We start from the raw sequence: 25943 nt of genomic DNA, 5'->3' as shown, positions 1-25943 counted from the left end.
AGAAAAAAAATCATACGTAAAAATATGAACGATTTCATGCGAACGGAGCTCTCCCATTCCAATAGGTCAGGAACGCAAATTATACTTTAGTTTCATATGTGATTTTCTTGATTGTTTTTTTTTATAGTATAAGTCTCCGTAGAACAGCAGTATATGTACCATTATTCGAGTATTTAGGTGGAAATCTGGGGCCTCATTGCGCATCTTCTTTCGATAGCTTGAGTCGTTATGCGCAAAGCCACCCCTCATTGTTTGTTATCCGACTGTTCTGTACGAAGGAATTCTTTCAATGCTACAAAAAAACACTTCATTACAACTTGGTGCATGTGGTTTATCATTACTGTTTGTTTTCAACAATCTGTTTCACAACTTTCCTGCGCTTCATTACTTGCCGTTTCCCCGTTATGGGATCAATCCTGATGCGTCGTTTGAGCTTCTTCCGAGTAGGACCCGTTTGGTCGGTGTCCTTTGTCACAACCGGAGTCGTTGTGTCCTGTCCGACCTCTTCCGCAGTGTCGAGGTAGTTACCTAAATTTGGTTCACTCGTTCCATATTCTTCCCAGTCGTGCTCTTCAGAATATTCGTACAATGCTCCGTCACTGTTGACACTGCTTACCGTCGACGATGCGATGTCCATCGGCCACGATGGCGCATAAGTGGTGGCGTTACCCGTATCCGTCGAATTGCTGTAGCTACTGTAGATGCTGTAGCTGCTGTAAGCAAATGGTAAACTGTAGCCCACGGCTCCAGTCTACCCATACAGCAATTTAGTCCTTGTAACCTATGGTGAATTCAAGTTAGCGTTCAATGTCTTACCGTGAGTGAATAAGGCTTCCACGCTGTTTGTGGGACCTTGGTCAAATATGTGCTTGTTTCCGTGGGCTTCTTTGTTGGTGTCTGTCAAATGAAGTAAGAACAAGGCTATTGCTGTATTTTAATTGGTTCCAATTGTTTACGGATGATTGAGCCTTTCCTCAAGTTATTATCTAATGCAAAGCCATGTCGAAAATTCTCGATATATGACCTTAAATCCAGGCCATGCTTTATTATGATGTTTATATTTTTTTTAAATCTTTATCCAGATTGTCTCCAGAAGGACAAAAATGACAAAATAGTGGGGATTCCTACTTTTCACTATGGAAGTTTGACAACCAAATATCCCCTGTCATAAGACAAGTTTTGTACTATTCCAGCACGTTTTGTAATCTTTACAGATACGCATTTCGACCTCAACTGTGAGGCCGTCTTCAGTGTATCGTACTTGATACTACGCAATCTTGTTTACGTGGTACTGTGGGATGCAAATGTATTCATCGATTTCTAGTAGCAACAATAATTTACCATCGTCGGGGGTGACAATGGGTCAAATGGGGGTGAGAATGGGTCACTGTTTCAACCACTGAATGCTTGTAGAATAGATTAAATGTATTTGAGGGCAATTTATTGATCTACATTCGAGTACTAGTGCAACACACTCCCACCTTCTCTAAGCTAAGCCAAGCTAACAAATGTGTATTGATGGCGATAGTAGGATCTATCTCCCAAAAGTGCTATTTCGTCCTCTTTTCTATGCTTTTCTCATTACATTTTATAATGCATAATGTAAAAAAATCCGTGTTAATTCGAGTAAAATCCGTGTAAAAAACGAGTGTATTGGGTCATTCAGCTTTTTTGCAAAATTATCATACGTACTTGTTTATCAGTCGGCCGGCCCACTGGCACTGAAACTGCCACTGCCACTGGTTGTCGTGCTACCTGTTGATTGAAAGAAAATCGATTTAAAGTGATTATCTCCATTCAAAGATCATTAGTGTTGTTAAGATTTGATGCCAATTTTCACTTTACACATCGCTCCGAGCGAAGGTACAGCGTCTGTTTTCTGTGATGTTATTGTTGTTGTTCTTCTTCTTCTTATTATTATTAGCATTACATTCCTACACTGGGACAGAGCCGCCTCGCAGCTTAGTGTTCATTAAGCACTTCCACAGTTATTAATTGCGAGGTTTCTAAGCCAAGTTACCATTTTCGCATTTGTATATCATGAGGCTAACACGATGATACTTTTATGCCCAGGGAAGTTGAGACAATTTCCAATCCGAAAATTGCCTAGACCGGCTCAGGGAATCGAACCCAGCCACCCTCAGCATGGTCTTGCTTTGTAGTCGCGCGTCTTACCGCACGGCTAACGAGGGCCTGAAGTTATTGTCTGAAGTTTATTATACTCCCGCTCATACGACAGTCGTTAATCCGATAACACATTAACTCAAATATCCTTGATTTAATTATTTACCGGAATCCCACCTTAGAATACATTACGCAGTCAGTTTAAAAGTTGTTTGGACCAATTGGCCCTGACGGCAGCGCGAAAACAAAATGGAGGCTTGGTGATGCTATTTAATTTCATCCTGCAAGGACACCGTTCTGGAAAAAAAAACTCTTGGAAGGTCACGTCTCCACGCTCAGCAATGAGCATTAATAAAAACAAGAGAAAGGGTGAGTCTCTGAATTCTCCACTTTCTTCTAAGAAACAAGGTTTCAAGACCGTTCTCCTGCCAAAGCGCGGAAAAAAATAGAAGGAAGCTGGAGACTGGAGATATTCCTTCTAACTCTAACATTCAAAATAATTCTTCTCCTATGAGCATATCGATATCGAGCAATCAGTTCGATTTGATTCATGACGATTTATGCTTCCGACTTTGATTTTCTAAATGAACAATTACATCACATAATTGACGCAATGTTAAGAGTAAATACCAAAACTGAAGCTGTTCAGGTTGGTATCAAATTTACTCATAAAATGTTATTGGACTTCTTTTTAATGGATCCAAATAATTCTTCGAAAATTTTAAATTGGAATGCCCGCTCTTTAAAGGGTAAGGAAGATGAATTGTTCAACTTCCTATCAGTTCAAGCTCTATCTGGAATAAGGGCGAATGTCGCAAGAGAGAATTCTCTTCGCCGACTTTCCCTCTTTTAAATTAAAGTGACAAGCAGATGATTTCGTTGCGGTTTTTCCCCTCAGAACGAAAGAAAACAATGAAAACTTGCATTCTGAGGTGATAAACCGCGATAAAATTCTCTGCTTGTCACTTTTATTTAAAAGAAAGGAAGTCGACGAAGAGAATCCTCTCTTGCGACATTCGCCCTTTTACCAGATAGAGCTTGAGTTTATAATGTGCACATTGCCATTATAACTGAAACATGTTTAAAACCTGGACTTGGGGGGTCCGTAGAGTAGTTGTCTACACGTCTGACTCTAAATCAGATGGTCATGGGTTCGATTCCCACCCCCTCCACACCCTTTAATATAAAGGGATTAAAGTCTATATGACTATAAACGAATAGAAAAAGTCTTCGGACGTAAAATCAAACAAATACTTACCACTGTAAGACACATTTAAGTAACATGTTGTCATGTCGATAAAGAAGAGCTCATACAATGATTGGAGGACTCCACCGGAGTATAAAGTAGAGATAGGTGGACATATGGCCTGCGATGCCGGTCCAATTAGGTGGGTGTGTGCACAAAAGAAAGCACCACCCAAAACAGAAATAAGAAGAAGAAGAAGAAGAAACCTGGACTTTTCATCAAAAGAGATACAAATTATTTTATTTACCGAAAGGATTATCTTGACAGCGCCTGTAGTGGGGTCGCCATTGTCATTAATAGACGTATCAAGCATAAATTATATTCTTCGTTTGAAAACAAAGTTTTCGAAAACTTGGGAGTTTCTGTTGAAACAAATTTTGGACAATTAACCCTTTTGTTACCGACAAAAAAAAACACCCTTACGTTACTGACTGGGTACCCGGGTACCGACGGACTTAAAATGATCATAACATTGTCAGTTTTTTACCGATTTTGACGATTTTGGTTGCTACGGATGCAGGACCCACTATTCGATACATATTACAGATTACCTGGTAACCGGAAATCCGTATTAACTGGACCAAGTCCCAAAGTATGTGTAAATTGAAGATATATATTCAACCAAATGAAGATTTCTTGCGTCATGACTAATAAACTTCGTTGGAAATTTAAAGAATATAACTAAACTACGTTACAGGACCATCTTATGAATTAATCCCGGAACGGTTATTCCGGAAACAGGTTCCCGTCGGGCCTAAAGTGGCCACAAACTTATTCTGAAGAAACCCTGGCAATGTGGGTATCAAAATTCATGAAATTGTCTCGGAAGCATGATCTTTTGGGTTATTATGCCATAAGATGGTTTGAAAATGGACCGGTCATTCTCAAACAGGGGTGGCATGGCATTGCGCATCTCGAATCGAATCACTCGATTCGTACGTTTTTGCATTCGATTCGAAAAAATTGCGGCATTATGTATTTCGTTCGACTTCATTCAGTCGCAGTACAAGATTTCGAATGGTGCTGTACTAGCTCAATCGAGTATGTTCTGTCAAACGGAATGTAAACAAAGAGAATAAGAGATAGCTGTCTCCGTGTTTAGTAAGCCGCCCGCTGGAGAGACAACCTTCAGCGCATGGCGAATGTGAGTAAACAGAGAGAATAAGAGTAATTTCATCTGCGTGTAGTATGTTGCCTGTTGGATAGGCATCCTTCATGGCATGAATTGACAGTTAATTTATAAACAAGCAAATTGTGCTCGATGACTTTAAAAAGCAATATTATTTATTGAGCAGTTGCAACTGATTAAAAAATTATGCCGATACGACATGTTTTGTAAATTGAGATATTGTTACGACACAAATTATAAGTTTTATGTTTATTCGAATTTATGCCACAGATCCAATTTTGAGCTAAATAATTTAAAGCTAAAGAAGGATTCGACAATAAATTACTTTGATGTTTCTATGTGTTTTAGTTAAATGCACTTAAGTCATCTCATGCGCGTTTTTTATTTAACTCATTTATTTTTACGTAGATTGTGGAATAAACACGTTTTTACGCAGATTTTCCTCATGGATTTTTCACGCGGTTTATCGAACTCGTCAAGAAATACGTGAAAACTTCGAAAAACCGATTTAGTTGAAGTCGTTTTTACGCGGATTTCGGGATAATTAGAAATTGCATATTGTCAGGGAACTGTAAAAGTAGGTATACTTATGACATTGTTTTCCTCAAGAAACAATAATAAAACATTTATTCTCTTCTCGTAGAGAAATAATAACAAATTATAATTGAAAACTTTCAGCAAGAAATGACTCTCGAACAACATTCGAAAGCTAAAAAGGTGACGAGTGTTTTTCATTCGACTTGAGTCGTTTTTCAGTGTGCTATCGAGCATCCATAATGCCAAAACATCTCGTTATTCTTGTACCTCCTCGAGCATACTCGAACGATGAGTCGTTTTCGAGATCGAATCGAAACCCGTAATGCCAAACATGTTCGACTCGATAGAATTACGTTCGAATCGAGATGCACAATGCCACCCCAGGTTTCCGAGGGGACCCTCATTTAGAAGAAACACTTGCTATCTTCTTTTTCCGTTATTTCTTGTCAAAACGACTACTCAGAAATGATTTATAATGAACCACAGGCGCTGTAAGTATCATTGGTGTTTGCTGAATAATTTACAAAAATAAAAAGAACGACTAAAATTTTCAAAAAATTTTGTGGTGACAAAAGGGGTCAAAAACGTGACAAAAGCGGGACGTGGTGAAATCGGGTCGAAAATGTGATAAAGTCGGAGGTAGATAAAATCGGGGAGTGACAAAATCGGGTCAACACTGTGTAACTTTTCACTTCCCTCTTTTCTCTTCTCATTTCTCTCATTTCACTTTTCGCTTTTTATTTTCCACTTCTCACTATTCACTCCTTACTTCTCATTCGACCTAACAGCCATTCAGCCTAATGACCCAACATCAGTCCCATCTTCTTGGAAAAAACATGTTTACGAAAATATTCCAAAAATTTTGATGCCAGGATGTCTTCTAAATAATTTTGTGGCCACTAAAGGCCTTTCGGGAACTTGTTCTAGGATGCTGTTCTGGTTGATATCCATCCTATGGTTTCAACTTTATGGATAACATATTTCCGAAACAATTCAAAGAGTTTTGATACCCATATTGCCAGGGTTTATTTTAAATGAGTTTTTGGCCCCTACGAGCCCTCCGGGAACCTGTTCCAGAATGACCGATCCGGTTGATATCTATCCTATGATCTCAACTACATGAATAACATGTTTCCAGAACAATTCCAAGAATTTTGATACCCATATTGCCAGGGTTTATTCTAAATAAGTTTTTGGCCCCTACAGGCCTTCCAGGAACTTGTTCCAGAATGACCGTTCCTGTTGATATCCATCCTATGGTCTCAACTACACGAAAAACATGTTTCCGGAACAATTCCAAGAATGTTGATACCCATATTGCCAGGGATTTTACCAAATGAATTTATGATCACTGTAGGCCCTCCGGGAACCTGTTTCAGAATGACCGTTCCGGTTCATATCCATCCTATGGTCTCAACTACATGTAAAACATGTTTCCGAAACAATTCCAATAATATTGATACCTATATTGCCAGGGTTTCTACCAAATGAATAAATGGTCACTTTAGGCCCTCCGGGAACGTGTTCCAGAATGACGGTTCCGGGTCATATCCAATTTATGGTCTCAAGTACATGAAAAACATGTTTCCGGAACAATTCCAAAAATTGTGATGCCCATATAGCTAGGGTATATTCTAAATCAGTTTTTGGCCACTACGGGCCCTCCAGTAACCTGTTCCAGAACAACCGTTCCGGTTCATATCCATCCTATGGTCTCAACTATATGGAAAATATGTTTCCGGAACAATTCCAAGAATTTTGATGCCCATATAGCTAGGGTTTATTCTAAATGAGTTTTTGGCCCCTACGGATCCTCCGGGAACCAGTTCCAAAATGACCGTTCCGGTTCATATCCATCCTATGGTCTCAACTACATCGAAATTATGTTTCCGGAACTATTCCAAGAATTTTGATACCCATATTGCTAGGGTTTATTCTAAATGAGTTTTTGGCCACTACGGGCCCTCCGGGAACCTGTTCCTGAATTACCGTTCCGGTTCATATCGATCCTATGGTTTCAACTATATGAATAACATGTTTCCGAAACAATTTCAAGAATTTTGATACCCATATTGCCAGGAATGAATTTGCGGCTACTATAGGGCCCACGGAATCCTATTCCGGGATGTCCGTTCCGAGTCCCTATGATCACGTGGTCCTAATACGTTGGGAAGTCATAATCCTCGAATTTTCTGCGAAACTGGTAACTCAGGATACAAGAAATCATCATTTGGATTCTATAAGATCAACTTCTCTATTTTTGAGACATGGGCTGGCAAATCCGGTACTCCGGTAACCAGGTAATCCGGATCGGTCCTATGTGATATGGATCGGATAGAGGATGAATTTCTTAATCCATAGCAAACGGAATCGTCCAAATCTGTTGAAAACTGACGAAGTTATGGTCATACCAAAACGTGGGTACCCGGGTACCCTGTTGGTACGTTACGGGATAAAAATATTCAGAAGCCCCTCCCCAAGCCCCCCCCCTTACTGGATTTTCATTTTCGTACCACCCAAACCTTAATTTTGCCGAGTTTGAAGATGTCACGGAGTTTCAATTTCCTGCGATGTTTAGAACCCTAAAAAAAATTCACTTGAAAACGAAAAAGGTACCCGGGTACCCTGTCGGTAACAAAAGGGTTAAAGACACTCCTCACGGAATCCAAGTTTCAAAGTGCTCGCGTTTTCGGGGGCACACCACTCGATGCAGAGGGAGACGGCGCACAGCTGTCATTTTTTGTTGATTTAGCTTTGCTGCGTCGCAGCATGCGAGAAAAACTAAAAATGACAGTTGTGCGTTGCTCCCGTATCGAGTAGTGTGCCCCCGAAAACGCGAGCACTTTGAAACTTGGATTCCGTAAGGAGTGACCTTAATGGGCAGCAAAGGAATTCGTTGAGAGCTGATCTTCAAATTCTAACTCGCAACAAATCCAAATTTTTCAAAATTTGTGACTTCAGTGCCAAACATCGTTCGTGGAATAATGCTCAAAGCAATTCCAATGGTAAAATTTTATTCGAAGATTGTTCTGCGGGTTCTACTATTCAAGTTCTACTATTCAATATCTCAATGGACCAACTTATTTTTCATCCAGTCGAAATCCTTCGACAATTGATTTAAATTCAACAGTTTCAAGTCAGCTGTGAGGCCAATTGGTAACTCATGCTGACTTTGAATCTGATCACTTTCCTGTGACGTTGAGGACCCCTTGAGGACCAGGATACGCGGAGCTTCGAAGACCTTCTCAATCAAGAGAATGTTTTTGACCCTTGGTTGGAACTAATTTAGATGTAGTGAGGTCTATTACTAGGAAATGTTTTCAATTGGCATACCTCCCAGATAAATGGAAAAACGCCGAAGTTGTTCCAATGTTGAAGCCGGACAAAAACCCAGCTGAGGCTTCTAGTTATCGCCCAATCAGTTTGCTTTCTTCAATAAGAAATCTGTTTGAAAAGATTATTTTTTAAATAGAATGATGGTTTATATTAACGACAATTCTATTTTTGGTTTTTAATTTTCGCCATGGGCATTCAACCATTCATCAGTTATTAAGAGCTATACGAATCTAATTCGACTCAACGAAGGATATTCGACTGAAGTTTCTCTTCTTGATATAGATAAAGCAGTGTTTGACATGAAGGTTTGATTGTAAAATTGATGAATTTTAATTTTCCTCTATACATTATTAAACTGATCCAAAATTATTTATCAGATCGCTCACTGCAGGTAAACTATCAGAATTCGAAATCTGATAGATTACAAGGCAGCATACTGGGGCCCATATTGTATAACATTTTTACTTCAGACTTACCTGATTTACCACCAAGGTGTCAAAAATATTTGTTTGCAGATGACATGGGACTTTCAGCCAAAGGGCGAAGCCTTCGTGTCATTTGTAGTAGATAGCAAAATAGTTTGGATATAAACACTTAATATATTTGTTACATTTGACTTGAAGGCCTTCAATGTGATTTTAAAAAGTTAATTTTTGGTATAGCAGAATTCCTAAATAGTTGGCTTTGCTAGACTAATTAATTGGAATCCTCCACTTACTTGCAAAAATGGAAAACTTCCCCGAACGCTTCCAAAACTCAGTTTTTATTATCCCACATAAGCCGAGAACTTCTTATTTGAAATCCTCTAGCAGACATATTGACACTATGAATGGGATTCCAATTAATTGGTCTAGCGAAGCCAACTATTTAGGAATTCTGCTATACCAAAAATTAACTTTAAAAATCACATTGAAGGCCTTCAAGTCAAATGTAACAAATATATTAAGTGTATATATCCACTTATAAACAGAAAATCGAAACTTTGTCTTAAGAACAAACCTATGATTTACAAACAAAATTTTTAGACCAGCCATGTTGTATGCTTTGCCAATATGGTCTAGTTGCTGCAATACCAGAAAGAAGGCACTTCAGAGGATTCAAAATAATTTTTTTTAAATGATTCTGAAGTTGCCTCCTTGCTATAGTACCAATGAACTTCATAGAATTTCTAATATTGAGACATTGCAACAAATGTCGGTGACCCCGTCTCGAAAGCTGGGAAAAATCTAGCTGTTTCTTAAATCCCAAAATCAATATCCTGCTGAAGGAATTTCATCAGGAATTCTACTTTAAAATACCACATTATTTATCGAATTCCTTAAAATGAATTCTATTGGTTTTTCATTTAAGAACAATTTGCGGCTAAAGATTGTTAATGATATGCGATGAAACAACACAAAACGTTATTAGTATGAGCAGTTTTCATGAGTGCTTTGAGAAGAAAATGTGAATTTTTAGTCGATTTCCACACTTCCGAACGCTTTTCCGACAATGTGTTGGTGTCAAACCTAAATTTTGTTTCGACGTTCATGATGTCGGAAGTATGTTCGGAAGTAACAAGTCGGAAGTCGGAATACAATTTAGTGCTGGCGACACAATACTTACTTTTGTTGTAGTTCTAGACGTCACTGAGCGCTGTAATCAAATATTATAGAACAATATTGTCAGTATTATAATTTACACAATTTTTATAAAGAAGAAATGGTGGAAGATAACACTTTTATAAAGAAGAAGTAGTTGTAGTGTAGTATTAATTTTTGAAACGTTATGGTACAAACATGAAATTTTAATTTTTAAAAATATCAGGCATGATTAATATACCCCTGAATTTGATCCTTCATGGAAATTAATTAATTGTTACATTCATTTGTTTATTTGGTGGATATGTTAGGCGTTATGGAGCTAAAATACTTTCATTGGTTTTTGTAGTAATTATTTTAAAGCGGTAAATGACAAAACTTTAGTATCTTGGATTAACCTGAAATAATGTAGACATATTCAGTATAACAGTATAAGTATTTTGACATAAAGAATAATTCTTATTATAATTATAATTATAATTATTAATTATTATAATTATTATCGTTTGGATTCGAGTGTGTAACTTTTGAAACATTTAAAACGTTTATTAACGCTGATGGGATCTTTAATACCATTGTTGTGAATGAACTGCAGTCATCAGGCGGTTGTAGTTTGCACTTTGAAGAAAATTCTTTTTGAAACAATATCTTACTTGATACTTGTTGGGCTACAGCTCTTCGATGAACCTTCGCCGAACCTTCTCCACTGGACTCGATCCTGGGTCAATCGCTTCCAGTCGCCCTGAACATTGAGCGGCCTCAGGTCCTCTTCAGCTGTAAAAAGCCATCGTGTACGTGGTCTTCCACGAAGCCTGCGGCCTCTTTCGGGTTCTCTACTAAATATTATCTTCGCTTGACGTTCTTCCGACATACGAACAACGTTTCCAGCCCATCGTAGTCTGCCGTGTTGTATAAGCTTAACAATATCCAGCCCATTATACACTTGGTACAACTCGTGATTCGTGCGACGCCGCCAGATACCGTTATCATGTTTATCGCCGAGTATTTTCCGCAGCATCTTATGCTAAAATACTCCAAAAGCTCTCCGGTCTGCCTCATTTAACGCCCATGTTTCATGGCCCTATAAAGCCAACGGAAGAATCAGAGTAGTATACAGCGCGAATTTTGACTTGCTGGTTATGAAGTCCTTAATAAGCCCTATTTGCAGCTGCACATCGATAACATCCGAGAAATGGTTGCAAGTCTCATCATTTGAGTGTCTCCATGTGTGGTTTCGAAGGTTCATTCGTGCAAAGTAGGTGCTACTGATGGCCATCCCTCTTTTCTTTTTTATTTAACGAAGGTAATGGAAATCTACAAACAGATACCTGGGGAGGCGAACCCAGGTAGTGTGGGGATGGGATCACCACTCCCGACCCACCAAAACCAACTCCTTCCTCTCCAGTCATTCCCCCGGCCCGCAATTAAGCAATACTTCGGGGGATGACTATTGGGCATTGTGCCCCCTCCATGACGTACACAAGTGCACGTATGCGCCTCAACTCTTCGACACTCCCCATGCAACACATTTGCACAAGACATACTGGCACCACATGTGCCCCAGCACTTACCTGCCTATGCCGCTTCAATGACTGCAAGAGGACAGATAGGTACCCTGCAGGGGGTACCCCATGCCGCCATCTCACAACATAGACAGTCCTCACTCAGTATGGTGCTCACCCTGTCCTGCAACAGAATGGCACTACTTGTCTACCAAGCCGGAGGCGACCCTAGGTTGGTGGCTCCTATGCCGCTCCTACCTCAGCTACGAGGCAGACCCTTTCATGTCTCCTATTTCTGAGGTGCCGCAGAGGCATCAACCCCCCGACACTCCTGCCAGTCATAGCGAGACTTTCGTGTCCCCTACTTCTGAGGTGCCGCAGAGGTATCTGCCCCCCGACACTGCTGCCAGTCCTAGAGAGACTTCACTCTTTCCGTCCCTGACAGCCGGATCACACTACTGCCTAAGCAGCCACTCTGACCATACGTACCATGCAAGTCTGACTTGTGTGCTCGCTCATACATTCAGTCCCAATCGCTTGCACCACTTGTGCATCACTCTCTTTGACATTCAGTCACTCACTCAGTGGGGGTTGTAATACCCCCATCTCCCATTTTTATCCACTCTGTGCATCTTTTGGGCGTGGAACACCCAGCACGTCACGCGTGCCTAACACTCACCTACCCGGGCTTTGATACGGCCAATAGGTTCCGAGAACGGGTACTTTGCAGGTAGCACCCACCTATGGACATTTCGAAGCCAGATAGTCCTCAGCCAGTGTGGTGGTCTCCCCATCCTGCAACGGAGTGGCACCACTTACCTTACATGTCTCCGATTTCTGAGGTGCCGCAGAAGCATCAACCCCCGACACTCCTGCCAGACGCAGCGAGACTTTCGTGTCCCCCACTTCTGAGGTGCCGCAGATGTCTGCCCCCCGACACTCCTGCCAGGCCTCACCAGACTTCAGTCATTCTAACACTACCGACCATGCGTACCATGCGAGTCTTACTTGTGTGCTCACCCATACACTCGGTCCCTCACTCTGTGGGGGTATTACGAGTAACTCCCATTCGCTTGCACCACTTGGGGTGTGTGGGTACCACCCACTGCCACCCGCTTGCCGCCGAAGCAGCCCTCACTCTGTGGATCCTCCACAGGATCCGGGAACGACCTGGCTAATTTTTTTTTTGGACTTTATTAGAGTGATTTTTAAGTTTGACAAAGTTCATCACTTACCTGGCTAATTGTTTCACCCCCAGGTCATTCATCCCTTCGGAACGGGTCGCCTGGCACCTTGGGATTCGGGGTTAGGGGCTTGTATGCTTTAAGCGGCACACGGTCGCTTGATAGGGTTTGCTTGCGGATATGTGGTTTTTGGGAGGGAATTAACAGAGCCCCCTGTTAACCCCACCACCTCCTAGGCAGAACCCCTGACTCACAGACAGCTGGGGAGGGGTCGTCAAGCCCTTGGAGAAGGTCCCTGCTGCCCCCTGGCCATCCCTCTGGCAGCAGCGAAATTCACTAGCCGTAGGCCGTTGTAATTGGTAGCGGAGTGAAGGCTCTCTCTACCGATTATGGAATGGAAAAAGTCCTTTCTACCGACCTAAGCGTTAGCGTCTCCGATAAAAATTTTCACGTCATGCTTTATCAAGACATTCATAAAACGTGTCCTTCGTGTCGTCGGATTTATCGTTTGTCGGTGCGTAAACGTTGAGTTGGCTGTAATTGAAGAATTTGCCCCGTATCCTCAACACAGAGATTAGTTCGCTAATGGGTTTCCACCGCATCACTCGCTTCATCTGCTTGCCCATTACTACGAAACCAAATCCTTGCTCTGCTTTTCCGCCGGCGCTGTGATAGATGTTATATTTGAATGCAGTGTTGGTCGTGGGGTCAACGGCTCGGAATTCACGTTCTGATCTGGGCCATCGGACTTCTTGAATAGCGGCCACGTTTACTCCAACCTTCTGCAGTTCGCGAGCCAGAAGGCTCACTCGTTCAGGTTCATTTAGGGTCCTGACATTCCAGGTATCGAGTTTCCAATCATAGTCCTTATTTCGTTGCCGGGTCGGTTGCCAACACTAACGTTATCTTTTTCTTCTATCTCCATTTTCCGTGGTATTTGAGAGGCTTCAGTAAGTGACTTTACCGGGGTCGCGTTACCTACATCGCATTGGTAGGGTTGCCACCTTAGGTACAGCTGACGCGATACAGCATTGCATTAATGGGTACCAGGCAAACGCTGTTTGAGCCGCACCTCCTGGTGAACAAACGCTCGAGACGTACCTTCTCACTCTAGCTGATGTCAGAAGGACAACAGTGCCCAGGCTGCACTACCAGCTAAGTACACAACCCTTAGCTGGCGGAGATAGGAACTTGTGGGGAGCAGAGCTATTTATGTTTGGCGCTCCTTCCTTGATGTCAACCCAGCAGTTTGCAGCCCATGTAACATTAAATGCAGTTTAATTTGCCAACTTCTTGTCAGTGTGCTTATAACTTCTGAAACAGAAATCTGGAATTTCTTTTTAGCATTTAGCATTGTTACGGTGTAATTCGTAGATTGGACATTAGTGATACTCATGTTTTACTTTTGAGATCCTTATTTAGAATGCTATCAGAAATCCAAAATGGGAGTGGTCCTTGCTTCCAGACAAAAATAACAAAAGCAGGAGAGGATTACTACTCTTGACCACGCCCATTCGCACCGTAACTTGGGAGGGGAAGAAAGTGTTGATGTGGTACTTACTTAACGAGAGGCCACCGACTTTGCGACACCCTCATAAGTACCACGGAGTTGGATAATGAGGAAGGTATTCGTTGGGTCAGGATTTGCCTGTAGCTGCCAATGTGTCCGTGGTAGATCTTACACCGTAACACACCCCGCAAAGGTTTCTACCCAGCGTTGCGGGTACAGAAATCTGGAATTTCTTTTTTCACAACAATAACACTAATGACAATCTTAAGTTTCGGGTGTGGAATACAAATGCCACGTTCTAGACGACATAAGTCTGATTTTTTTTTTTGCCCCAGTCTTAGAGCTGTCAGGTGTTTTGCCCCCTCAACTTTTCCGGTAACAGATAATCACCACTTTTTTGAAACGTGATTATTATGCATTCAGCACAAATCCGAATACTCAGCACTGTGAAACTAGCAGCACTTCTTACTTCCGAAAGTTCAATACGATATCTAATGGCAGATATCTATAAAGACTATAGATTAGTTCTTCTGGCTCTAAATAGGGACAAAATAAGAATTCAAGGGTAAATACAATGTTTAGATTGACGATTTGCGACGAAAAAACAGCGTCAAGTAGTTCGTAACTTGGTGGAAAAACGGTATTGCTCAAATGGACAGTTTTAATAAGTGCGTTTATAACAATATGTGAATTTTGAGTATAAGATGTAAGGACTTACTCTTGTTGTAGTTCTTGTTGTCACTGAACGCTGTGAAAAAATAGAAATAATATAAATAATTTTGTTCTGTTTGTTTCTATTGTGGGCACATTTTATATAAAATAGTTTTGATAGTAGTTGCGGAAAGTTTAAGGTCGTGTCGATAAGGATTAAATAATTATTAGAAATTTGTATACCACTGTATATTACAGCAGTATTATGGCTCTCCGAGACTTAAGCGGTTTCATCGCCGCGACGCGTCGCGATTCTATAGTTTGGTCGCTGCAGGCAATATTCCATTTACGCTTATGTGATCAATATCTCGTGCTATTAGTTTGTTTTTATCAATAACATATATTGATATTTTATAGATATTTCGGTGCAAACTTGCTATATTGTTGGTAGTTCTTTTATCTCTTACTAGCTGACCCGGCGAACTTTGTCTCGCCAAAAACTGATCAATTTTTGACACAATTTTTCGCGTACGCAATTCGTCTAGAGAACAAATAGGTTTTTAAAAATTATCTCTCGTTGTTTTACAGTTTATTATATATACAGATAATACTAATTTGAAATTCCCATACAAAATGTACGAAAAACCATTTCACCAAAGAGATTGGGTTTAGTTTTTCAAGAAAAGTTTTTCAAGAAGAAAACGATTATAAATTATCAAAAATTGAGTTGTCTATTCTTAAGTGATGCGCGGTCGTACAAATGGCAACTTTGTTTTATATATATAAAATAGAAGAATAACAATAAAGTCCATATCATATCATGGTTTGTTATTTAGTTCATAGCTTCTGTTCGGGTAATGAGAAACATATTCAAACTGTTCAAAATGAAGCTACTCGGATATTTTACAATGTTTCGCAAAAGTAAACAGTATTTGTGAAACCAAGGTCATGCAAAATACTATTACACAAAAAGCTGCTGGATGTATCTGACAGTTTGTGACAGCGATTGCCTGGATGCAGATGAAGTTATTGCTATTTGCATTGAAAATTTTCGTTTCGTCACTGAAATCATTGACACTTGCCTTCAGCGACTGCTTACGCGATAGAGCATTTGCACATTTTATTCACTCACACATCTGTAATACTGCCAAAATTTGCATTTGACATTAACATTTTCAGTCAAAAGCTCTATTTTTTGACATCAGAGCAATCACACAACCAATCGACCAGTAGTCAAAAATCAGGGATACCAACTTGACAACCATCTCCTTGTCGCCGAGTCTGGCGCTGAGCAGGGATGCCAGACATGCAGACATGTCTGTATTTATTAGGGGACTGAAGAGAAGGCTAATACGCCTACCCACCATTCATTCAATATGGCGTACAATGTTTTTGTTCTAATTTCGTTTAATTCATGATAACAATGCTTCAGAAGTATCGACGGGCTATTTTTCGACTTAAAAAAGCCATACAAACACAAAAGACTCGAGGTACCTCAACTAATTGCAAGTTTTCGCCAGGAGAAGTTAAATGCCGATAATTAGCACTAACTGCGTACGAAACCATCACCCAACATGAGCAACTGAATTCGGGTATTTTTTCCAAGGGAGAATGCATTTACACACTAACCCAGCACACGTGCATTGTAGTTGCCAAACTACCACACGGAAGTGTGCTGGAGTGTCAGACTCGATCGTTCGCACCCTCGCACGACGCACGCTCACTCTATCGCACCCTCTAACACACCCTACATGCTCTGTTGCACCTCTATCATGCCATGTGGGTCTGACTTGTGTGCCCACCCTTCTCATGCCATGTGGGTCTGACTTGTGTGCCCACCTCTCTCATACCGTGTGAGTCTGACTTGTATGCTCACCCAAACACTTGATTCACGCTCATGCACTCCATGTTTGCACTCACGCTAACGCTCCTATGAGTCTGACTTGTGTGCTCACCTCTATCATGCCGTGTGGGTCTGACTTGTGTGCCCACCCTTCTCATGCCATGTGGGTCTGACTTGTATGCCCACCTTTATCATACCATGTGAGTCTGCTCACCTCTTTCATTCAGTTCGCGCTGACACATACTACTCTAGTCATTCGACCTAACTCTCGCTCTGGCATCCTGGCAGCCTACGTCTACTGGCGCACACCTTGGAGCTGTTGGACATCATCCTCGATAATGCCGCCACAGCAGTCGAAGCCTTCTTGCATGCATATTCGACATGGCTACCGAAGGTAAGCTTGTCGTCTATGATGACCCCAAGAATCTTCAGACTCCGCTTTGAAGTGATCGCGACGTCTCCCACGTGAACAACTGCATGTTGTGCCGACTTACGGTTACTGACGATAACCACCTCCGTTTTATGTTGAGCGAGCTCAAGGCCTCTCGCACTCATCCAGTCCGCCACAGTGCTGATCGCGTGTTCTGCGGTTAGTTCTACTTCGGGGATTGACTCCCCGTAGACCTCTAGGTGCCTCTAGGGTTACATCGTCCGCAAAGCCGACGATCTTCACACCAGGAGGGAACTTTAGCTTCAGAACCCCGTCATACATCAGGTTCCATAGTACCGGGCCCAGGATTGGCCCTTGCGGGACTCCTGCGGTAATAGGAACACTTTTCTGACCGGCATCGGTCTCGTATAGCAGCACACGGTTCTGGAAGTAGCTTTCCAAGATCCGGTACAGTCCCACCGGCAGGCTAAGCCGGTGTAACGAGTATCGAATTCCTCGCCTTTTCCGTTGGATCGCTACCTCTGCAGTCTTGAGCACTGAGTTGATAGCGTCCACCGTGGACTTACCCTTCCGAAAACCAAACTGGTTACTCGACAGGCCATCCGTACCCTCTGCGTACGGGGTGAGCCTGTTGAGGATAATCCTTTCGAGCAGTTTACCCGTCGTGTCGATCAGGCAAATTGGTCTGTACGCCGATGGGTCGCCCGGAGGCTTCCCGGCCTTCGGCAGCAGTACCAACTTCTGCCTTTTCCATCTCTCAGGGAAACGACCCTCAGAGTACTTCGATAATCCTCGCCAATTGCTCGCGAATTGCTAGGTGATCACTATGATCACATCGGCAGGGACGTTGTACGGGTCGGACAGGAGGGCGACATCGGTCCTCCAGAAGTACAGAGGACCGCTCAACCTCTGTGCAGCACTGCTCTTTGACGGCAGAGACAACGTCTTCCGTGGTCGTGACCTCGTCCAGTTGCTTACACTGGAGGGTCACTTCCGCACCCAACGACCTGACCTGAGCGCCGTCACCCAAGACCTCCTGGGCAAACTTTTTGTAAGCTACCCCGCTGGATTGCGCGCCACGCTTCAGTATCAAGATCATTTCACCGTTCTTGGTACGTCTGACGCTGCGCACATCCTGGCCCAGGGCCGATAGACTATCGGCCGCTCGCAGCGATTTCAGGACATCGGCGTATTCGTCCTTGTCGGTTTTCACCAGCAAGGCCTCGCCTCTGTTTCTCACCTTCTTCGCAGGTCGAGGGGTGTTTGACTTCCGCACCCTACTGACCAGCTGCCAAGGATTTGCATCCCCTTCGGCGGATACCGATGGCTGGCTGGGGCCAGCTTGTGGCTCAGCAACTTGTGCCTGTCTAGTGACTTTCGCCTTCTTAGGCACGCGCCCAGGCGACGCTTTGCCTTAATGGTAGCGCGTTTGGGTCGCTTCGAGCTTGGCGTTTTCTGAATTCGGGTATGGGTACCAAAAACAGAAGTACCAAAAACGATGTTGGGTAGAGTGCCATTGTACCGCGGATGACAGGCGTTTCACCCTCCTGGTATTTATATAGACATTTCTCGCGTGATTTTTGAAAACGTCGTAAGTCCAACAGAGAGGCTCTCTTTGTTTACTTTCTCTTTCGATTAATGCGAAGCCATACTAACATTTACATTGGATTTTCCAGCACCGATCTGAAGAAAATAGCTTTGTCTAGTGTGCTAAGGTGAAAATATTGCAACAAATTTTAAACTAGCCTAGATATTAGCAAAAGAGAGCATAATGAAAGAGAGTCTCTCATTTGGACTTACGACGTTTTCAAAAATCACGCGAGATTTGGTCTTGCATACAGACATCAAACAGATTACAGACATTATACAGCCTTTTGATTGAAGTTACAGATTTTTTTTTGTTTTCGAAAACTTTGGTCTTACAAAAAAAATCATGATGGGCTTTCCTATTGATCTATTTTGGGTTTTCAATCAAAATAGTTAGGGGATTTCGTACGGAATTCTAAATGATTTCCGAACGGTATAATTTTGGAATTCCGAGCGGAGTCTTTTATGCTTCTGAACGTGATTTATTTTGGGTTCCAAACTGAATCCTTCTATAATTCGAAACGAAAAAAAAATTTTATTCCTTTCGGAAGCCTAAAGAGATTCCAATTAGGAGCACACAATACATCTATTCGGAATCTTAAAATGATTCCGTTCGAAAGCCCAAAAGAATTCCATTGGGTTGCCCAAAAGATATCCGTTCATATGGATTTTCGCACAGAATTATGTAGATTTCCGAACGTAATACTTCTGGGATTACTAACGGAATCCCTTCGAGCTTCTGAGCGAAATTCTTTTGGGCTTTCAAAAGGAATCACTCTGCCCAGGTAACCATTAGCACTATATTTCACCTTTTCGGCTATATTCGGCTATTACAGAGCTAGTATAAAGCATGTTAGCTCTGTGGTGGCGCTTTAATCGCCCGTACGTATTTTTTAAATGCTTAAGGTTACCTGGGTTGACTTCCAAAAGAAATCCTTTGGACTTCCAAAGGGAATTCTGATGGCATTCTGAACAAAATCATTCTAGAATTCTGAAAATACTTTTGGTCTTCCGAACGGAATCTTTTTGGACTTTCGAAAGGAATACTTTTGGACTTTCGATTGGAGCGTTCTGGGCTTCTAAAAGGAATCTTTTTCTGCTTCTGTACAAGAAGTTCTGATTAGAATACTTCAAGACAAAATTTTCAAAACGACTTATCTGCTTTTGTAAACAAAGATTCAAACGTGGATTTGACGAATCTGATTGCATTTCAAGGCAAACCAACGCCATCAACAGGTAACCGAAACCTTCATCTACCTATTGATAGCGTTGGTTTGCGTGGTTATGGAATTTCCTACCGAAGCCCTAGAAGGATTTTGCTCGAAAATGCAAAAGGAATCGATTCGAAAACCCAGAAGAGTTCCTCCCGAAAAACAAAAAAAAGCTCAGTTCAGAACACTTAAAAATCTCGGTTCATAAACCCAAAACCCTGGGTTTCTGAACAACATAGTATTCTATTGTATTTCTGAACGAAATTGTTTTTGGCTTTCAACACAGAATGCCTCTGGATTTCGAACAAAACCTTATGGGGCTTCCGAACGATTAAATTGACTTCACTTTCAAACGAAGTCCTTTTATACTTTCGAAAGAAATACTTTTAGATTTCAAGTGGAGCCACCTGGGCTTCTAAATGGATTTTTTTCTGCTTCTGCTCAAGGGATACTAAATGTATATCCTTTTTGGATTCTGAAGCCTAAAAAGATTTCCGGAAGCGCAAAATGTATTGGTTTGAAAGCCCAAAAAAAGCCCGTTCGGTAGCCCAAAAAGTTCGAAAGACCAAATGTTCTCCGTTTGTGAACCCAAGAGACGTTCGCTCCGTACTTTGAGTTTCCAAACGGAATTATTTCTAATGTGCCTCTCCTCCAAACTGAACTTTTTCGGACTTCTGAACGGATTTTCAGTAAGCTAATTGCAAAAATATTATAAATTTATGTGGAATATCTCCACTTCTCATTTATTTATTTATTTATTTATCAACAGGATAAGGTTGCCCCAATGATTGTTTACTGAATGTAATACAAAACACAGCAAATAATTCACTTTCATTCAGAATAATGAACATTAACAATTCAACGATAAAGAATATTGTAGTTTGAACAGTTAATTAAAACTAACAACAGTATTACAGCATTTGTTTGTTCATTGCTCCCAATAACTAAACTCACGTTTCACAAATTTCCTAAACATTGAACTGGTTGGCCATGTTGACTTCGTCAGCGCCTTTCCTTGTCCTTCCAGTTTACACCAACTTAGAACGAAACATATCGCAGATCCTCCAAATTACTCCAGCGCGGGACTAACTTCACGACTTCTAATTGCTCAGTTGAATGCAAAGCATTCGATACCATTTCGCTCATAAGACGAGATATATAGTATTTCTCCCATTTAATTCCACCACTTGATTGTAAGTTTACAGTAACTTCAAGAATACGTATTTCGACCTCAATAGAGACCTTACTAGTCTTCGGTATCTCGTACTTGACTCGACTAAGTCTTACACCGACTTTTGGATTATCGAAAACTTGATATTCTACGTTGTCAAATGTGCATGGCTTTTGAATTATTTTCTAATTCTTGTACCTTATATTCTCCATATAGACAAATACAGACATTTTGCTGAGATTGATACAGACTTATGAAAATTGTATCTGGCATCCCTGGCGCTGAGTGCTCGGCGCGGAAACCCAAAGGTGGGAATAAATTTTTGGGATTTATGCGCAATATTATTTTCATTTTGCAAGTCCCGTTTCAGCTGCACATATGAACATTGAACAACTTACAATAACTGTGTCTTGCCACAATTCACTCACCGCCGTAGTCCTCGTCGTCTGTTTCCCTTGAGACGTTGCACCCGCTCCAGAAGGTTTGACCATATTGGCAGAATGTCCAGCTCCTACCCCGCTACGTGTCGTTTGACGCCTCTGTTTCGTATTATCAATTTGAACACACATTTGATTCCAAAAATATCATTATCCTCAATTTAATTTTCGAATCCCCCACGAAACTCACCGGCGTCGTACGGATCGTTGCGCCCACACCCGCTCCCGATAGTTTGTTCACATTGGCGGACGGTGCTGAGGCCCGTGTTGTCGCTCGTCGTGTTGTCCGTGTTGTCGGACGGTTCTGATTCGCACTGACAAGTTTGGCGGCCTGTCCGGCTGGGCGAGTTGTATGTCTCTGGGTTGTACGACTTGGCGTTGTTTGTCGCCGGGTTGTAGGGACTTTGCCAGAGCTTGCCGAACGCGGCGTTGTTCGCTGACCAAAACATTCCTGAGAAACGGCAAAAGTTTAGTAGGCATTGCAAAACCATCCTACAAGTTGATGTGGTCGTACATTTGCAATGAGAATGATTGCCGCCATAAGCAGCAACATAGAAATTTTCATCTTCTTTTAGAGCAACCACAATATGTTTCACTTGCCACTTCACATCACAATAGTTAGAGTAATACTGAGTTGTTGTGGGGAAAGCACGTGCCATTTGAGTGGTAATTTGCTGAATTAAATAAAGGTGCAATTTAAAATCGATTTGACAATGAGTGGTTTGGATGTTAACAGTTGGGCGCTAAACAAAGTAATTTCAATACATTTTTGAAATGGTTTATTATGTGGGGGTTTCATTCGTCATAATTGAAAAGGGATTAGTTTTATTCGAATTCTGTAGTACCTAGAGTTCTGTTTTCTAGTTATTTAAATATTTTATTTCAGATCGACATATAGATAGACAGCGATTTTCATTCAGCTTTAGGAACGATTACCGATTGTAAAAATTAGTCCACTAAAGTTATGGTGCTTTGATAAGACTGCATGGTAGCTAACGCTAACTTACTAACGGCTCTTTTTTGGATTTTTTATTCGGCAGGTCTACGCTTTGAGGTTACTAAAACAATTACGGATTTTTTTTTTGTATGAATTCCTTCAGAACCCAGTCCGTATTTGGTTGTAAATAAGATTTATCACATTACTGGCAGCACTTACCCCATTTGGCATGAACGCAGTAGGCGAGCAAAATTAACAGAAACTTGGAGAATGTCCTTTTCATCATACCTTATAATAATCATACTCAACGTAGAAACACGCTTGGTAATGGGTACGGTCCTGGTTGAGGAAATTAAATTATTTGTATCTCTAAACCCCGAAACAACATCCCAACAAATGAAATTGGATATATTTTCATTTTCAACAGGCAACCAGCATGGTGAAGCGTACAGCGATTGGTGAAAAAACAAACCGAAACCGGGAACCCAAATTAACCGTGCTTGTTCCTTCCGTATTACATTCGATAAAAAAACATATTTATTTATTAGTGTTAACCTGGCAACCCTTCCTCAGCCTCTTCCGCAAGCTGCTCACGAACACACGCGCTATCTAAGTTGCCTGCCAGAGTAAACGCGATGTGCGATGAGACGCGACACGACTCACGTAAAAGAATAACAATTATTGTCAATGAACTGTTAAATTGCACATTTCGCGTCTACTCTGGCTGCATCGTAAAACACCGAGCCATATACTGGGTACAATAGAAAATGTCCATGTGGATCATTCCACTAACATCATCAACGTGTCAGCGTTGCCAAACATTTGCATTTGTTTGCGTTTTTTACCCCTCCGTCCCCATGTTATTCAGACAATAATCATAAAGCAAGTCGTGTGTAGAATACAAGCAAGTGTTGCGTTTTATTAACGACGAAGAGGTCAAAGTAAGCGTCGATGCATCGAACATTTGGAGAACTATATCAAAATTCATACCGGCTCTCACTTTCCTTTCGAATAAATAATAAACAATAATTACGTAAGTGTTGAAAATGTGTCGTATTTGTTTTATTTTTTTGTTTAACCTGTTCGTTGATAGCACAGATAATAGACATCCAAGCTGTGTCCGATTTTATTCGAAAGCGGCAAATTGCATCATCTTCTCGTTTCAGTTAGCGAATACCGTTCCATAACTGCAAAACGCGGATTGAAAATGTATCTCTGACAACACTGCAGTCAATTTTCTTTAAACTGTCAAACCTCCATGAGTCGATATCGAAGGGACCATCAGGGACACATGTAAAATGCATCCAAGATGTTTTTTTTCGCGAATGGCGTCCTATCGACTTCAACCGTTTCAGATTTTGAACCAACAAATTGGCTGCTTCACATGTCTCTTGCTCGTTTTTGGCAGTTAAATTGGCGGCGCATTCGTATCCGCATTTCTCCTATCCATGCAGGCCTCTAAACTACAACAACTTCAAGGTGAAACTGTCCAGAATCCAAATAATTTTCACCTCGCATTTTCAGCAACGCATTACTTTCATCTTTTTATTTAAGCTTTGCTGCGTCGCAGCAAGCCTAGAATGAAAAGATGATAGCTGCCCATTGCTTCAATATTGAAAGTTGTGCCCTTGAAAACGCGAAGTGTAATAATATTGGTTTCAGAAAAGTTCGTCCTTAATCAGTGCTGCCACCAAGAAAAAAACTTAAGTAAAAGGTAAAGTAAGTAAATTTGTTCTAACAAGTTTGAGCTGGATGTCTGTTTTCTATGTTAATCACGTCTTTCTTTTTGAGAAGTCCTCTAGGTTTACACTTCACCTGTTTATTATAGAATCTTATCAATTTTCTTTTTCTATTTTTCGTTTCTTAATCCGAAAAAAAAACAATCTCCGCTACTTCCTACGATGACTACTTTGGATGTAAATTGCATCTCAGATTGAGATAAGCGAACTTGAACGGTCCGTTCTTGTCCGCGCTCAGTGCACTTGAGTCTGTTTCTGTTTTATTTATATTGCGTTGCTAAGACCTCATAAAAATCAAAAGAAGAAAAAAATCTGCACTCATCCTATAGCAAGCTACCGCGCGACAGAACAACTACCGTATTTACTATTTGCGCTTCGTTCACTTTGGTGTTGAGAGTTTGTTTGGTAAAAGCTTTGAAGTAAAACATAAATGTTCCATAAAAATGTGGATATTCCTTAAAAAAGTTCCATATTTGTTCATTAGGAAATTAGTGTTTCAACAAAACAGTTAAAGATGTCTAATGAAAGATATGAAATTCCCAAATGCCCTTCTTCAAAATATGTAAAAAAAAAACTATCCAATTATTGAGAAGTTGATCACATATTGAATTTTGACTATCGCCTAACAGCGATAAATAGTCAAATTCAATATTTTTGTTTCTTTATTAACAATTATGTAACCTTTTTTAAATATGTCAATATTTTTCATGGAACATTCATTCAACCACCAAAGTTTTCTGCCTCCTCCGAAGCACAAAATAAAATACAATGCATAAAATATGGTATCTTTTTCCGACGACCGGTGGAAAATCTGCATGGAAAAGCACTACAAGGAAAGAGAAAGCGAAGCAAAATTTCATAAATAAATCATCGCGCCGGCAAATCTGAAAATCGGAAAATCACAACCCACCGACCGGCAACGGATGAGGAATGGGGATACGCTCTGCCATCGCGAGCAAGCGTGGGACAACGCAGGACGGTCAAGGGGATTGTCAGGACAACAAGATGGATGATGATACTCCCCAAGTGTCGTCGGGTTGAGGTAATCTTGCGAAACAAATTTGTTCCACTGTGGAGATAACGAATTTCTGGGAAGATTTTCTTCCGACCCCCCGGAGAGTGCAATCATAATGAGGAATGGTATTGATGAAAAAGTATATTTTTGGAATTTCATTTAATCGTAAAAATACGCTTCATATACGTACTTAAACTTTGAATCGCTAGAGGTATTCAATACACTACATAAAGAGAGGACAACCACATGTTTTGTTCGATTTTCTTTATCGGGAGTTTGAAAGAAAGCCTTTGGGTAATCATCACAAGTCTCAGTCTCAGGCTGTTGCAATCACGTCTGTGGTGGGGTTGACAATTTGGCATTGCCAAAAACAAACCCATTTTTCCTTATTTGAAACCAATTTTTGGAACGTTTGGGTGTTTCTGTTTGGGAAATTCTCCTTAATGCGTTGCTGCTTATCTCCTTTCAAATGCATTGGGCAGTAAAGAAATTTTATGGAAGCTCAAAATTTTACTCATAATAGATCGAAAATTTGATTGGTGACTTTATTGCCAAACACCGTTGGTTGAATAATGCTCAAGGCGATTCCAAATTGTATTTAAAGACTGATTCGCGGGATACTATACGATTAAATATCCCAATGGGATAACCTATGTGTCATCCACTTTAAATCCTTACACAATTGGTTCGGTTTTACCTGAATCAGTTGGGAATTGCGAGGCTAATTTCTAACTTTTGTTGATTCTGTGACTTTTGAAATCTCACAAGATGCCATTCATAATCCAATTAGCCCAAATTTTCATCCCTTACAAT

The 25943-nt window shown here is 41.0% G+C and overlaps 2 protein-coding genes across 5 annotated transcripts in view; one reads left to right on the top strand and one right to left on the bottom strand.

Annotated features, from left to right (window-relative positions):
* LOC134227196 (isocitrate dehydrogenase [NAD] subunit gamma, mitochondrial) overlaps positions 1 to 25372 on the top strand; it is a 50316-nt gene extending 24944 nt beyond the window's left edge. Inside the window, exon 5 of one of the 3 annotated variants that reach the window (XM_062708535.1) lies at positions 24309 to 25372. In XM_062708535.1, the coding sequence (XP_062564519.1) occupies position 24309 (1 nt within the window). In that variant the 3' untranslated portion in view covers positions 24310 to 25372. Of the gene's footprint in view, positions 1 to 22479; positions 22781 to 22803; positions 23424 to 24308 lie in introns of those variants that run through there. The other 2 variants (XM_062708533.1, XM_062708534.1) reach the window with 2 other exon arrangements.
* On the bottom strand, positions 5 to 22471 carry LOC134227197 (uncharacterized). 2 transcript variants are annotated; one of them, XM_062708536.1, is made up of 8 exons: positions 21954 to 22471; positions 21630 to 21890; positions 21431 to 21541; positions 14867 to 14896; positions 9978 to 10007; positions 1693 to 1755; positions 817 to 897; positions 5 to 751 (listed from the first exon to the last, which is right to left on the bottom strand). In XM_062708536.1, exons 1-8 carry the CDS (start codon positions 22002 to 22004, stop codon positions 338 to 340), a joined length of 1041 nt encoding a protein of 346 aa, XP_062564520.1. In that variant the 5' UTR covers positions 22005 to 22471; the 3' UTR covers positions 5 to 337. The 2 variants fall into 2 exon arrangements, with proteins under 2 accessions (XP_062564520.1, XP_062564521.1); XM_062708537.1 differs by lacking the exon at positions 14867 to 14896.
* Positions 25373 to 25943: the final 571 nt, after the last annotated feature.

The sequence above is a fragment of the Armigeres subalbatus genome, chromosome 3, assembly GCF_024139115.2.
Source record: "Armigeres subalbatus isolate Guangzhou_Male chromosome 3, GZ_Asu_2, whole genome shotgun sequence".
Classification (NCBI taxonomy): domain Eukaryota; kingdom Metazoa; phylum Arthropoda; class Insecta; order Diptera; family Culicidae; genus Armigeres; species Armigeres subalbatus.
The sequence above is the reverse complement of the archived record's forward strand: the minus strand, read 5'-3'. Positions and strand labels throughout refer to the sequence as shown.

Excerpts from the sequence above, each read along its gene's own strand:
- LOC134227197 (XM_062708536.1), bottom strand. The coding sequence starts at position 22,004 with ATGAAAATTTCTATGTTGCTGCTTATGGCGGCAATCATTCTCATTGCA. Across the intron at positions 21,891-21,953 it reads CAATCATTCTCATTGCAAAT|GAATGTTTTGGTCAGCGAAC; the intron begins GTACGACCACAT and ends GCCGTTTCTCAG. Across the intron at positions 21,542-21,629 it reads CAACGATCCGTACGACGCCG|AGGCGTCAAACGACACGTAG; the intron begins GTGAGTTTCGTG and ends AATACGAAACAG.